This window comes from Strix aluco, chromosome 16 (assembly GCF_031877795.1).
Source record: "Strix aluco isolate bStrAlu1 chromosome 16, bStrAlu1.hap1, whole genome shotgun sequence".
Lineage (NCBI taxonomy): Eukaryota > Metazoa > Chordata > Aves > Strigiformes > Strigidae > Strix > Strix aluco.
In genome coordinates this window covers 16,534,098-16,549,784 of record NC_133946.1, presented here as the reverse complement: position 1 = coordinate 16,549,784, position 15,687 = coordinate 16,534,098, and the positions used below count along the sequence as shown (strand labels likewise).

General features: G+C 45.8%; 1 protein-coding gene across 2 annotated transcripts in view; it reads right to left on the bottom strand.

Annotated features, from left to right (window-relative positions):
• The window catches only part of PTPRJ (protein tyrosine phosphatase receptor type J), a 75,572-nt gene extending 72,720 nt beyond the window's left edge, over positions 1–2,852 (bottom strand). For both annotated transcript variants that reach the window (XM_074841947.1, XM_074841948.1), the window contains exon 1: positions 2,724–2,852. In XM_074841947.1, coding sequence (XP_074698048.1) covers positions 2,724–2,783 — 60 coding nt within the window. In that variant the 5' untranslated portion in view covers positions 2,784–2,852. The remainder of the gene's footprint in view (positions 1–2,723) is intronic.
• Between the last annotated feature and the right edge of the window lie 12,835 nt (positions 2,853–15,687).

Sequence of the window (15,687 nt, the reverse complement as noted above, 5' to 3'; positions counted from 1 at the left end):
AAAGATCATATGCCTGTCACACCACCCAGGAGCTGCCATGACACAGCTGTTCCACAGCTCGCGATGCTTCCCAGCCCTTGCCTATGTCCGGGCCGACAATGCTGTCTGTGTTAGGAGCACTGTCCCCTTACCAACCCCACAGTCATCTGAAAGGCAACGCGGAGGCCAGATCCAGCCGAGAGCCACTTCCACCCGACTCACTGCCTTTCCCCTCATGGGCCAGCAGGGAGACTGTATACGAGGGGCAATGGTTCTTACTGGCAATGCACGAAAGCCAGCTCATGCCACATGCCTGACAGTCTTGCCAGCTGCTGTCATCTTCTTACACCATCGAAATACCTCACCAGGTAGCCCCAGGCTATGTCCACGCATGCTACACCACCAACGACACTGGCCAGCTCTGACATCTGCCTTAACCTGTGCAAAGAACCCACCACAAAGAGCAAAACTGTTTCCTGCCAGAGACCATCCTGATTTTTAAAGGGCAAGACCACATGAACACTACTTGGAACTGACAAACCTACTGTGCTTAGAGCAAGCATTCCCTCCAAGCAAGGCTTTATTCTGCATCCTTACTGCTGGCATTAATGGGCTACATAAACATAACACACTTATCCCCCCTACCTGCCATAAGTGGCCACACTGAAATTAGTGATTTCAAATGAGTGGATGATTTGCAGAATCACACTGGCAGCAAGGACTCAGTTTATGTCCTATTTCTCTACAGAAAAAGCTCCTAAGGGGCCTTTCCCCCCACCTCTCTCTGTAGATCCATCAAGTGCTCCTAATGTTCAAAACTCTGCAAGGTGCTGACCAGCATCAGTTAAGAGGTGTGGTGAACAGACTTCTTTGCACCAGCCTTCATATTCACAGGTACACCTAAAGTCATAACTGAGACTACCAAAAATTGTAGTCTTCTTAATTTTCAGACTGTGACACCATGAGCCAGGGAGATCCCACCTAAAATTATGAGCCATACCAAAATCTGCAGATCTGACCTGTGTCCTGTAGCACATTGATGGGAGCTCTGACACTATCAGGGGATGACAGGACCTACTCAAGGGTCCCACAGGAAGTCAGGAGGGGGCACAGCTGGGCCCAAAGACGATGATTACATAAACGCCACTACGTGTGAGGAGAGGGTCCAATTTTTTGCTATTATTATCTATCATAATAGACACCAATTAAGAGCCAGACTTAGAGGACAAGTAGATCATTACGTCACAAGATTTCATACCCTGCTTGAGAAGAAAAACTACAAACAATAGATGTCATGGCTGGCAGATCCTCGCACAAAGGCTACTCTGCTTCAACGAACAGCAGTCAATACAAGCCACATGCCCACATCAGGCTCCTGTTGCCTGGGTAAGCCTGCAAGGCTACACCCAAGGACAATCCAGGCCTGCCCTGAGCTGTTTCAAAATACTGGAGTACTTCGATTCCCAAGTCAGTCTTAGCTCTTATTCAGAAGAGATTTTTAAACCTAGGTTTCGTACAACAGCAGATACAGAATGACAGAACACTGCAAGGTACCCCAAACTGAATGACACACAAAAGGAGGAGGAAGCAAAGGTTTACAGTAGCCATTGGCTGCAATCACAAGCTGATGCCAATGTAAGGTAAGGAAAAAATAATTAAAAATCTTAAGCAGTGGTATAGTTCTGCTTTGCAGCTCTCAGGGTGGGACCAAAACATAGGCCAGGCAGAACTGTCACCTCAGATCACTGAGTACCTGTCTGTACCAACACACATTCATGCTTCTGTAGCAGAAACCGTTGAGGCAAAGAGTCCAAGCAGGTACATCTGGAAGCAAAAGTTCAGCAAGCCCCAAAACATTAGACTTTGCAGCAGACACGAAGCGCTCCTACAGGAACATTAGGAAGCTATCAGCCGAGAGGGGCACGGGGTGAAGGTCTATGCCAGCATGAGATGAGTGGGTCACCTGGCAGATGATTTTGATTTACATCGCTGAAAGGTGTTCTCTGAAGACCATCCTGTAACGCACTCAGGCACTGAGGGAGGCCTGAAACACAGGTGTGCTGGCAGAGGCCTCCTGTTCACCTGCGCCCTGCACCGCCGGCTCCACTCCCCGCACCACGGCAGGATTTTCCCGTGAAAACTCCACACGGCTCCTGAAGGCTGTAAGGCGGTGGGAGATGTGCACCACCAGCACAGGCGATGTGCAAATAACGTGTTACTGATTAACCAGCAGCGACACGGCGAGGGCAGGCTACAATACTCGGTGGGGAGACGGGAGCCGTCCCCGCTCTACCTCAGGCAGCTTTCAGCGCCATAAAACAGCCGGGGCAGCCTCCTGCCCCGACAGGAGCCACGCGGCTGCACCACCGGGTCGTACCCCACCGCATCCCCGCCGGTGCCGGCCAGCGGCCGCCCCCCCGCGCTGCGGCCGGGAGGGGCTCGGACCCCAGCGGAGAGCGCTGAGAGAGGCCGCGGCCCCGGGGATCCCGCCGGCAGCCCGCCCCAGGTGAGCTGCCCCCATACCCTCCAGCCTCCCCTTCCCTCCCCGGGCGGCAGCGGCGGAGCCGCTGCGGGACAAAGCCCGAGCCGCGGCCGCACACCTGCCCCGCCGGCCGCACGGCTCCCCGCGGAGCGGCGGGCGCGGCCGCCGGGGCAGCTCCCGGCGGGGGGGGGGGGGAGGGCAGGTGCGGCTGCCAGCGGCCGCCCCCCACCCCCCCGGGCCGTCCCCCGCGCCGCGGTCTCACCTCGGCCGGCAGCAGCGGCAGCAGCAGCAGGCAGGGCAGGGGCAGCGGCAGCCGCCTCATGGTGGCGGAGAGCGCTCCCCGCTGCGCGCACGGCCGCTCAGCGCGACGCCGCCTCCCCCGGAGACATGGCCGGGCTGCGCGCCCCGCACCGCCCGGCGTCCCACCCCTTCGCCGCCCTCACAGGCGGCGGCGCCTCGCCCTCCCGCCGCTCCCTCTAGCGCTCCCTCACGGGAAAGGCGGGCGGCGCCGCGGGGGAAGCCCTGCGCGGGGGGGGGGGGAAGGCGAGCGGGGCAGCCGCCCGCGGGAGGGGAGGGCTGGGCCAGGCTAGGCCGAGCCGGTCACCTCCCTCCGCCGCCGCTCCCGCCGGCCCCTCGCCCGGGGCTTAAATGGCCGTCTCGCAGCGGGCGGGGGGACTGCGGCCGGCGCTTCCCCGCCTTCACCCCTCCTTCCCGGCATCTGACATCTCCCCCCACCGGGCCGCGCCGGGCCGGGTGAGGAAGTGGTTCCCTCCGAAAGTGTCCCGGCCTCCGGAGGAAGCGGCGCCGCGGGCTCTGCCCCGCCGCCGGCCCCGGCCCCGGCCCCGGGAGGGTGCTGGGGGGCGGCGGGACGCGGAGGGGTCGGTGTAAAGCGAAGGTAACGCCGGCCGCGGCCCCCCCCAGGCCCCGGGAGGGTGTCGGGGGCTGCCGCGCCCCGCGCGGGCCATCGCGAGTTTGCGGCGGTGAGTGGCTCCGCTTATTGCACCTTTCATCCCCGCCAGGCAGTGCCCCCAAAAGCCCTGTCCCTCTCCAGGCACTGCTTTGGACATGTTTTAGCCATGTCATTAGAAGGGACATGACATCATCAAATACAATCACTTTTATAACCTTAACTTACTTCCCAGGCTTAATGCACTGTTTCACATTTCATTCATCTTGAATAAGGGAAAAGGAGAGACAGGGTCAGTTTACATAGCATATCTTTAATTACGGAAACACTGGCAGTCTTCATTTTCTCAAAAGTTTTGAGCTCACATGTTTGTAATTTCCCTGTCTTTCCTGAGCCCTCAAAACATATGTACAGCATTATGGAAGCAGCTATTTCCACAGGAGTTCATGGGAAGACTCACAAGAATAAGGGCAATGGGTTGTTCAGCCTGGAGAAGAGAAAGCTCTGGGGAGACCTTATCGTGGCCTTTCAGTACTTAAAGGGGGCTTACAAGGAAGATGAGGACAGATTTTAGTAGGGGCCTGTAACAATAGAATGGAGGGGTAATGGTTTTAAACTGAAAGAGAGTAGATTTAGATTAGATATAAGGAAGACTTTACTGTGAGGGTGGTGAGGCACTGGAACAGGTTGCCCAGGGTAGTTGTAGATGACCTACCCCTGGAAACATTCAAGGCGAGGCTGGATGGGGCCCAGAGCAACCTGTTCCAGTTGAAGATGTCCCTGCTTATGGCAGGGGGCTTGGACTAGATGGCTTTTAAAGGTCTCTTCCAACCCCAACCGTTCTGTGGTACTGTGATTCTATCAGGACATGCGCATACCTTACTGTTTGGGAGGCTGAGACTTACAGTTGGAGTTAGATAAACAGCGTAGGGGCATCCCTTCATATCAATAAGATTTGTAGGAAGTAGATAATCACTTCAGAAAAGTAGTTTAAAAATGTTAGGAAGCATTCAAATAAGGAAATAAACACTATACAAACACCATTAATAAAACCACCTTTTCTACACTTTCCATTCAGTGCAAAGCACCTCAGAATTGTTTTCTAGCCGAAGACTCCTCCTGGGAAACCACACACCTGCCAGAAGTCTCACCGGCTGCAGTGAAGTTGTTATGCTCGGATAACTTCTGCAGATCATACCCTACCATTTGGAAATTACAGCTCTGACTCTTAACAGAAATTCCTTGTGGCAGCTCCCGGTGCCTGGGCAGAGCCCTGGTGGGTCTAAGTTGCCAAACTGCAGCTTCTGGCCAGGCCAGGTTTCACTTGCATCTAAAATGGAACCAACCGCCTTTGTGGTGGCAGATCAGGGTTACACTGCACAGCTGCACTTAAGCAATCATACTTGGTCATCCTTGGCTCCAGCTCAGAACAACATGGCTTTTTTAATTGCATGCCTTGCCAGTACAACAACCTAGTAACTAATCCAGTTACCCCTGAAATTCAGTGGGAATCTCTCTACTGATTTAAGCAGTAATGGCAGCCAACCCTGAGGGAGGAAATTAAAAAAAAAAATGCACTGAGACAGCAAGAAGTGGAATTCTGACCTGTTCAAATTTATAACTATCTTCAAGTTGATGTTGCCATCCCCAGACTCTGTGTGTCCCTGGACTTCCAAGTTCACTCATTCTTCTGTCCTTAATAGGCCACATAACCCAACTTAAAAGCAAGGGGCATTGTATTTCTTAGGCTATGTTAATTCCTTGCTCCAGAGAGCAACTGCACAGCTCCATCAATATTACAGGAAGCTAAACTTTTTTCACCACACCGTGTCTGTCTGGATTCAGTATAGCTGGTGAGGCTTTTCACATACAAGCTACACGGAATCTGTGATTAATTACTTTCTCATACAACACTTGTGGCTAAGTCCTCACAACTGCTCGTATGTCAACTACCTGACCAGGAGGCCTAGGAAGTTCTGGGAGATACTCTCATTTCTGGAGCATCCAAAACAATAGAGGACTGCACTAAATTTGCTTGTAGAGATATCTAAGCAGGGTATTTCTAGAACTGTAGTATAAAATTACCTTAATGCATATCTTTAATTATAACCATAAGTAGTGCCAGTCATCAGTAGGATATACATAGTAGTTTAAACTGGCACAAAGAGAGCATAGGAGGTTCGCTACTGTTTTAGGGTACATCTCTGACTGACTGTTACCAGACCTCAGGGAAAGGGCTAACTCCTTTCCAAAGACATTTCTTGGGTGCAGGAAGTACGGAATCGGGGACATAGCTCTGTCTGCACATTCTGATGAAATGTTTGTCTCCTCCAGATGGTTTAAAATTCTGGGAGGAATGTTCCAGAAAGATTTTGAGAGCTCTGTGGAGAAAGCATCACACGTGTACCTGATTGCTTCTTTGGATCAATGCCTCTGCTCTTTATAGCATGCTCTGGTTGACTGCTAGCCTTGCAGACCTCAGGGAAGAGCTGGATGGCAAAGAGCTGTGATTCATGCCAGAATCAGAGACTTCACATGCTGAAAAAGGAAAAGAGAAATTAAAAGCCAAAATTTTAAAAGTCTTCCAGGTGTTAATTGTTCAGCAGCAATAACCATCACAACACAAATAATTTCCTAGGAATTAGAGGCTCAAGGTTGTATTTCAGGCCACAGGCTCTTCACAGTTTGTTACTAATCTGCTGAAAATTCCCTGAATTACAACTTGCTGTTGCCTAATTGTTTCTATAGATAAGTTTTGTTTATTCTACAGGCTTTTATTAAAGCTATATGTGTGACAGGATTATAAAACTGGGTAGGTGTTGCTCCTGGGCTAAAGCTTCTACTATACTTTCATCTGGAAGTTAATTTGTGCATCTGAGTCATAAAACCTCTTCAAAAGGAAGCGTCAGAAAGAAGTGTTTCCACATCCTTATAATCAAGCTTTCGAACAAGAGACCTAAGTTTAAAAGTTGCCCCGGGCTCTTGCACACAAATCCAGGAAGAATGTGCAGGCATATTACTTATGGGTGCTCTCGTTTATACGGTAAGGTATACTACTAATGCTCTGGGCAGAGAGAAAGGGGAGACTGCAAAAATATAGTGACCCAAAGCTGTCCAGTTTGGAGCAGTTGCCCTGGCTGATAATATTTGTCTTTCACTGAGACTGGCAATTAAATATGGTTTCTAAAAAAAAAAATAAATAAAATCAGTATGGCTATATTTAACTGCATACCACAGCCAGCCTTGATCACAATAGTATATTCTCATTAGTTATTCACAGTTTCATTCATCAGCTCCATGTGCAGTGTCAGCCAAAAGAGGCATCAAATTGTTGAGCATCATCAGGAAGGGTGCTGAGAACAATGCAGAAAGCATCATTTTGCCAATGCATAAAACCCAGGTGCACCCACATCCTGTGTGCCACTGCTCTCAGCATTGCAAGGAGGACGTAACAGGCTGAGGGAAGGTACCAAGAAGGGCAGTTAAAATGATGTAGATGATAGTGCAGCTGTCTTACCAGGGGAGACTTAAAAAGCTGGGACTTTTCAATTAAGAGAGGAGAAGGCTACCTGGAAATAAGATGAATGGAAAACTTGTTCACTAAATCCCACCTAGAACTAGGGGTCCCTAACACTAGGAAGAGATTTGTTTAACAGATACAATAAAGTGCTTTCTTACATAGCAGGCAATGAACTTGTGGAATATGTAGTCACAGCAGGTTTTAAAGGCAAAGAGTATCAGCAGTTCCAAAAAGAGGGTAGACAAATTCATGGACAACATGTCCATAAACAGGGAAGAGGCAGAGATGAGTCTGCAACATCCCTGATTGATGACTGTGGGTACTGGGAATGGGCCTCAGATACCAGTCAGGTTTGTTTGCTCTTCCTGAACGGAATCTCCTAATGCCACTGCTGGTGGCAGGACACTGGGTTGGATGGATTCATCACTGGTCTGACCAAGTAAGGCATTTCTTAGTTGCTCACAGTAGCAATGACCAAAACAGAGCCTCCCTGTAAAAGTACTGTATAAGCATATAGCAAGAAACAAGTCTGCTAGCATTGGCTTGCTATTTTTCAGTAAGCAAGACAGGTAAAATGGCAAGGAAAGCATATGTTACTATTGTCATTCATAAGAGAGGAGGCACTCTGTTATGATTTCAGACTGAGGCCCAAAAAGTGCTGTGCGGTCTTGCTTGCCATTTCAAGCCCTCAGATTCAGACAAGATGTGACCTATGTGACTCACACAGAATGACAAATGGACTTCCATGTACCACTGAACTCAGAGATGAGTCTCTTGGGAACAACTCACAAAGCAGGACTACGAGTCCCTTTTACATTGCAACAGAGGAATAAGGAGAATAAACTAAATTGTACATGAACACAATGTACACAAGTGTTGTCCCAGGAACAAATGCAGTTCTGCTACTTTTAAAATAACCTTGAAATTAAAAAGATTGACTAAAAGACTTGATAGTAGAAGGGATTTTTAATTTTTTTTTTACCTATACACAAAAGTAGTAACAAAAGAGAACATAAATTGGTACAAATATATTTTGGCAAGAACAAATATATGTTCTTAGTTCAAATGGAAGATCACAACATGCAATCCAGTCTCTTTGCCTGAGCTCATCAGGGACATTATAAATACTGGACATTAAATTAGAAATCCTCCTTGAGAACAGAGTAGTCCATGGGAAACATGTTACAGTCATGGAAAGGTTATTGAGACGAGTGTCTTCATGAGTGCTGAGGACCTTCCTTGGGTGTCAATCTACAGGCAGAAATTGAAGAATTTACAGCAAACACTACACTAACCTCAGCAGCAGCTTTGGTGAAAAAGCAGAAAGTGGCTAAATACTACATCTGAGGATGGTCCCACCATTAGAAGCAATGCAGAAAGGTCTCAGATGTTGGATGTGGCTCTACCCTGGTTTCTGCTGGTACAAGCTCTCTACAGCCTGTAGCAGCAGGAGGTACTAGACGGGGACTGCTGTGGAATATTTTAACTCCTAAAAGGTACTTTTTTTTTTTCTTCTCATGTTCCTCACAAGGAATTAAAGGTCTATGGAGCTGCTGGCAGAGCCATCTTTTAGATAGAGTGTAAAACATGAGCAGACAGGATATTCAAAGACAACATGTCACTTTTCACAAGAGGGAAGTTAACTTGAGTTCTGGTTAGGCCAGGTTTGGGATGGTTTTATTTTGACTGAGGGGGAGGAAGAAGACAGGTTCTGTTGTTGTGGTGGGGGTTAGCTAAGAAAACAAATTGAAAACAAGCTTTTATGGGTCTTTTACCCAACTTTCAACAACACTTCAAAGTGCAGTAACTGAAAATGGCTTTTGGAGGTGGGTAACACCTTTAATCTATTACGCTCATTCAGTGGCCAGTTTCCTCTGTGTGGGAAGGCAGGTGGGCGGGAGGATATCTTTTGCATAATAATTGAAGGGAAAATATGCATTAAAACCCCACAGACTAGCACACTCCAAAGATCTGCAGCACCTGAGCTACTTCCAACAGAACAGAACATTTCTGCAAGTGACTCAAGTTCAAACAGACACCAGCCTTTTAAACAGGTCATCTTCTACACAGCAACAAATGGACTCTGTAGGGAAGAGGTCATGGTCTTATAGCTTGTCTCACAAATGCAAGGTCCCATGTAATCACTAGGCTTCAGCCAGGAGTAACGTCATGTGTTGCAAAGGGCTTTAGCACAATAAATATATATCAGAGTTTTACTCAGACCTGTAGAAAGCGCAGGAGGAAAGTGATGTTCATGACAGGCAGTCTCTGCAGGGATTACCAAAAGGCAGCAGTCTCTGCAGGGATTACCAAAAGGCACAGCCCCACACAGGAGAGAGAGACCTGAGGTAGCACACAGAACAAGAGGAAGTAGTGACTGCCAGGATTCTGGGAGGTACCAGAAGCTGGCAGCCTGTGTAGCTGGCAGAAAGATTTCCCCTTCTCCACCTGCCTTTTTTTTTTTTTTGTTCTTGTCTCCCTGCTTACTAAAGAAATGCATAGATATTTTTCAGTGTATAAAACTTCAGTGGAATCCCTTTCAATTACTATTTAATTCCCCAAAATGACACCATATAATCCAAATGGAATAACACCAAGCTAATTTTTAAATTGGTACTACAAAACAGTCCAATAGCTGAGTCTGCTTTAGTGAATGAGTGAAATCACCTGTCTAGTGTAAACTAGCAGGTGTGTATATGACTGGGAAACTCTGTCAAGGGCAGTAGAAAAGGGAGTGGCTGGACACCTTATGCTCTCCAGAAGTCCCATCTGCTGTGATCTCCTACAACACATCCTGCTACCTCTAAGAACTGAAACCTTAAGAAACTTGTCAGTAAAACCATGGTTCTGTGACACCACTTGCAAAACCACTGATTTTCACAGCGGTAAGACTTCCACATCAGAGGATTGTCACCTCTAGAGTCACAGATGACTGCTCAAATCCCAAAGTGACAGATAGTCATTAAAGAAGGAAGAAATTAAAAGGTTAAAAATTAAATGTGTTGAAATCTTTGGCAAAATGACTGAGCCTTCTTTTCACTTTCTTCTGACATTACAAATTGGGGGGTGGGCACAGTTTGAATGCTGGACTTTTATAATGTCTTTTGCTTATCCTCCCCAAGAAATATAAATAATAATGTGGAGAAATGATGAAAAGTTGCAGGTGTCTTCCAAGTGTGATGCATATCAACTATATCAGGAAAGGACCATTTATGGACATTTTAGGAGAGTAGTTAGAGTCTTCAGGGTCATTTAACTCTTGCTTCATTGCAGAGATTGCCCCTAAAAGTGATGTAGACACATCTTCTTGTACTCATTTCACACATGGTACTGAAGCATGGACTGTGTTCACAGCAATCTACATTTGTCAATACTGTAATGAAGTAGGAGAAACATTTATTTGAGCAATAAAACTACTGGCTGGAGCGCAACTGGCCTGTTTTACGTGTAACCAGTATTCTCCTGCACAAACACCTGCTTTAAGCTAAACATCTCTTGCTTTTTACAAAGGTATGCAAAAAATGTCAGGAAGCAAAAAGGCAAAAAGGCAGAAGTGAGACTGAATCCTTGGAGTGTTTGTATCCAGCACTGAGAGACTGAGATCAGCAAGATATCCTAAGACTCCTCTTGGTGGATATCAGGTCCTGTTTACTGTGCTCAAAGCACCATGGTTGAATTGGGATGGTTTCAAGCATCTTGGCAGTAACACCTAGCAATTGAGCTTGAAAAGCAAGATGGCGAGAAGGCTAGGAAGACATCTGCCTGGGAAGAAAACAAAAGCTGACATCAAAAAATTATCAGTTTGTATCCCAGCTAGCACGGCTGAACTCCCTGGCTCTGAATTTGCATCCCTGCACTTGCAATTCTAGTGCCTGGTGATGCGCTTTGATCTTTGTTCATTTACTTGTCCTGTCTGACTGGAAATGATGTTTTGGCAACAACCTGATATTTACTGTGGCACCACAGCCTTAAACATCCTTTAAAACATGCTGAGGCTTAACTGGCCAAATCCTTATTGCTGGCTTTCTCAATGAGAACTGATTGCCTAGCTTGCTTATACCCTTTTCAAAAATTCCAAGTTCTGTTTTTTGATAAAATTTTTTAAATTTCTGTTTTTAAAAAACTCCCTGCTATCTACCGCTGGAACAGTCAGTGCTATACAGCTTCCTGATGCTACTGGAAAAAGCTCTTATGCTCACCAAACTTTACTAAGTGAAATAATAAGCTACACGTCAAAGAACGAAGTATTGCTATTGCTATTCCCCCATGTTCTAATACTATGCACTTGCCTAAGAACAAAAATGATACACCAGCAAATTGCTCTTTGGATTAAGTTTCTGCATGCGATGCTTCCACCTGCAATTCCTCAGTTAAACAACAGGCTGTTCTGAACAATACTTCTGCTCCCCAAGAAAACAAGGGTCCAAAAGGCCACATCAACAACTAACAATCCTGTGGGAGGTATAGATCCTTTTAAAAACTGACAGATTATATTCAACCTGCTTCAATAGGTACTCAACAGCAATAGTCCAAGTTAATTTTACAGCTGACATCTTAAAAAGGTTAGGTGAATAATCTGTTCCCTTAAAATGAAAAACTTCCATTTTCCTAAAGATCCTGAACATCTCAAAGTGCATCTACACAGGTATATGCTGTTGCAGCAGCTTTGCAGGATATGAAAACAAGCAATCGTTTGTTATTTTCTATACTTGTCCTCCTGGCTAATTGCTGCAGAGCAGGGTAACTCCAAAGCAATCTAGTACAGAAGGGCAATGCCTCTACAGACTATACTCTCCGCCAGAGGCAATGTGGGTTTGTTCTCTTCTAGCTCCCATGAGTGAGTGGCTAAGGAGCTATACGTGCCACCTCCGTTGCTAGTTGAGAGATTAAGCACATAACTCCTTTCAAGTATATACTATACATGGTTCTACAGCAGTAGAGTTACTCAAATTAACCGTGTCACTGTAAAAACACTCCTTTTTGGCAAGAAATAAGAGTGGCCAGGGAGAGAGGAAACAGGAAGATAATAGGGTGAGGGGGAAACAGATATCAAGGGCATGACAGAAAATTACTGCCTTATTTCTCCACAAAACTCATACCTCCAGGTGATACCAAAGCAAGGGAGTAAAGATTTGAAGCAGCTGATCAGGAACAAATCAAACTGCCCAGAACATCAACATGAAAGCAACAAGTGAAAAGCAGGGAAACAGTAAAACTATTTTTTTTCTTGTTGAGGGAGCATTGCTGCTGCTGCTGCACCGTCAGCCTGTGTAGAGGTAGGACTCAAATCTGTGGCTGCAAGCACTGCAGAAGTGCCCATAAACAAATTGCATGGGTTTTTTTGTCAGACTATGCTGTCATCTTCCACAAACCAGACCGCACTGAGGCTTTCTGCTAGGACTAACTACTCACTCTCAGTCACTGGCTTCTTTGCTGTAATGCACTCTTAGAGGGACACGGGAAAAATCATTGCTATGAGAACACTCACCATGCCTATCTACCATAGCGATTTGACCAGCCTTGCCTGGGGCCCAGGCAGGTGGGTGTCTCATACTTTCAAGGTGGTATGTCCTTTTGAGAGATTTCTAATCCCTACAGCTCAAGAAAGCAGGAGATAATGGAGGATGTGCTTGTGCTTCTTAGCTTCTTATCAGAGGGAATCATAATGGAGCATTTGCACAATTTCCTATATCCAGTATACTTAATTAATCTAGGGAATAAAACTGATTATGTTTCTCTTCTAGAAAGCATATTCTTTCTCCACCGGACTCAATCTTGCCTTTACTATTAATATACGGTTTAGTGGGATAAATACGATCTATTTTTTTTTTTTTTTTTAGATTAGTTGTCCTAGCATCAATCTTACCTAGTCTATTAGCCTGTTCTGATTCTACAGGAAGTATGTATCTCCAGGAATCAGCAGTTGTTTGTCTAAAGGTCGAAGATTCAAAATTAAAGTTAAACCCATAAACATGTTGATCTCAGTAACCAAGAGATACTGATTAACTATCAAAACTTCTATTTGCTGCTCTCCTTCTGAAGAGGTTTTGGCTTGTTCAGGTCTTGAGACACAAGGATTAATCTTGATTACTGTCTACATGCTCGCTAAAAGTTTTTACTTCCTAAACAAGACTTATAGTTAAGAGAGACCATTTAGATTTTTCTTTACAGGATTTAAGATAGGAAGGTAAATAATCTACTTAGTTTGGTGCAGTAATTCCTCCCTTTCCTGTAGGAACTGACCTTTCTGTCATGTCTTACTGGAGTATGGGACACTGTATATAAGCGTGGGCTGAGGTAGAGGTTAAGGCATGCATAGGCAAAAGCAAAGCAATACCTATAGAAGAAAAAAGAGGTGGGAAATTTATTTAGCAGTCAGTGGTGGTGCTATTCCTTTCTATAGGGTACTTGCCAAATAGATTCCCTAATTTCTCTCCCCTTGTTCCTCAGCCCACCTTTTTGGGACACAGAAGACTGCTGTACATGGCCTATTACCTCTATAACTCATTTATCCACAAATGGGGGCCATATCCTTCCTGGCAGCCCACTAGCTACAGAACATGCTGTAGCCATGCAAGCTGTACTGCCTCATCTAGAGGCTCTGGCAGAATAAGCTGGAAGACAGGTGTTAGCCAACAGACAACCTTTCTCTTGGGATGCCCTGCCAGTCCCTGTTCCCTCCCCAGACAATATCAGATAGACACGGTGTATTGTCTAAGAGACACCTATTGACTAGCAAAGCTAGTAAAGAAGTAGAAGCTGCCTAAATGCTGTGCAACGTCTGATTTTGTTTCCATCCAACTATAAATAATTGCAGTCATCTCAATTTCTCTGATTTAATTTCACTTTAACTACAGCACCATCACCTTTAACAGTTTGACTGCCAACCTCAGGACAGTGGGTTTTTTCCTTGCAGAAGGACCTGCATTTGCATCACAAGCAGGAAAGATTCCCAGCTTTTCTTTAAGATGAAATATGATTAGATCCCTCCTGATTGCCGGAGTAAGCCTGGAAATATGATCCATGAGCTCCCTAAAGGAGCCTCCAGAAGGCAGTGTTGGGGGGGAGGGGGAGGAGGACAAGAACACATGATTTTTGAGTTCATCTCATGATCTCTGAACACCTGGCAGAGCCAGAATGAAAGTCTGGCTTTTGAGGAGCTTTTGACACTTTAGAGGTCATGGTCTTTCATTCAGTTGTCATTTTTACCTTGGATTGCAAATGGACATTCAAGATGCCTAAGGTAAAGAAGGAACACCTTGAATTCCTACATTCCTGCCACCACTAAGCCATTCAGTGTCTGAATCTCTGACCCTAAAGGCCTGGCCTGGCTAGACAGTGCTGTTTGGACAAGTAAAGTCTGCCCAGGTGCTTTTAATTATTAGGAAAGTAGTTTTCCAGAAATAACTTGCTGGCTGTTTGCCAGATCTATTTCTTCCGACAGGAAAAGCAAAATGTAAACATCCAGCACTTCATAACAGACCACAGAAGTCCGCTCCAACTGGAGCAGGACTCCAGAAGGACTCTGCTCTCCTCTCATCTCTTTCACAAAACCCTTTGCTAGCTCATAAGCAGAATTATCCCACATAGCTTAGCAGATTGCTATAGGAAGATTCTGAGAGCTATTTCACACTACAGGAGACATTGCAGTGCTGAAGAATCTCACGAGTCTTGCTACAGAAATGTTCTTTGCAGGCTTGTGAGCATAAACAGGGAGCTGCTGCCATGCAAACACTTACAAAGCCCTTGGGTACTGCCAAAAGAGATCAGTCCCACCCAGCTGCCTATGAGTGGCAAGATTGGGCCCACCCAAAACTGATTGAGAAGGAAGGTTGGTGGATATATATATATATATATGTCCACTCTCTTTTATTCCCTTATTCAGCATGTATTTCTTCTCAAAACCTAGTAATATGGCTGCTGTCAGATTTGCCTGAACTTCAGGAGAACTACTTTTTAGTTACGTGGCAGCGTGCTTACTGATGACACAGGTATAGAGGTACCTCATGATATCTCATGTGTTGCAACCTCTCCTAGGCTCCAAAGACAACTCTTCAGGGAGTATTTCACCTTTGCCTTCCTGATCTGTATCTGGAGATGTCTTACAGGAGGCAGAACCTGAGGTGCAAATCCAATAGGAAAAAAAACCCATTCCCCTCATAAGTCTAAGCATGACACATATGGGGAGGCAAGAAAGCGTGGTTTCTGGGTTCTGCCACCTATGTACAATAATACTCTGGCAGGAAGAAAATTAGACAGAGAATGTTACAGTGAATAAATAGAATTTCACTCTTTGCAGTAACTGCCAGGCAGCTCATAGCTCCAGTTCTCCCTTTGCAGCCTTGTTCCCCACTGACATGGCATCTGTGCTCAGTCTTTCAGCATTGAAAGTTCCCGATTTCTGGAGCCTGTAGCCAAACTACATGACAGGAGATACATTCTTATTAGTTTCTAGTTTGGCAATTTTTGGAAGACATCCAGGGGACATGTTAAAGGCCTCTAGGCTGAAATAACGAAATGGCATGGTTTGATTGCTCAGATATTGCTACTTTACTTCTAATTCCAGCAATGCCTAGGGATTACCAGGAGCAAAGTTCCTTTGCCAGTGAGTGCTATACAAATATGTCGGATAACATTTGCAATAAAGAAGTGATGGATGAAGTAGGAGAGACAGAGAAGGGAAGTTTTTTACAGATGGCACAGTAAGCGATTAAGTAGCTTGCCCAAGGTTGCAGAAGGAGATTGTGTGAGAGCCAGAAACTGAGACTATGTCTGCTGAGTCATAAAACATGAGTTTAC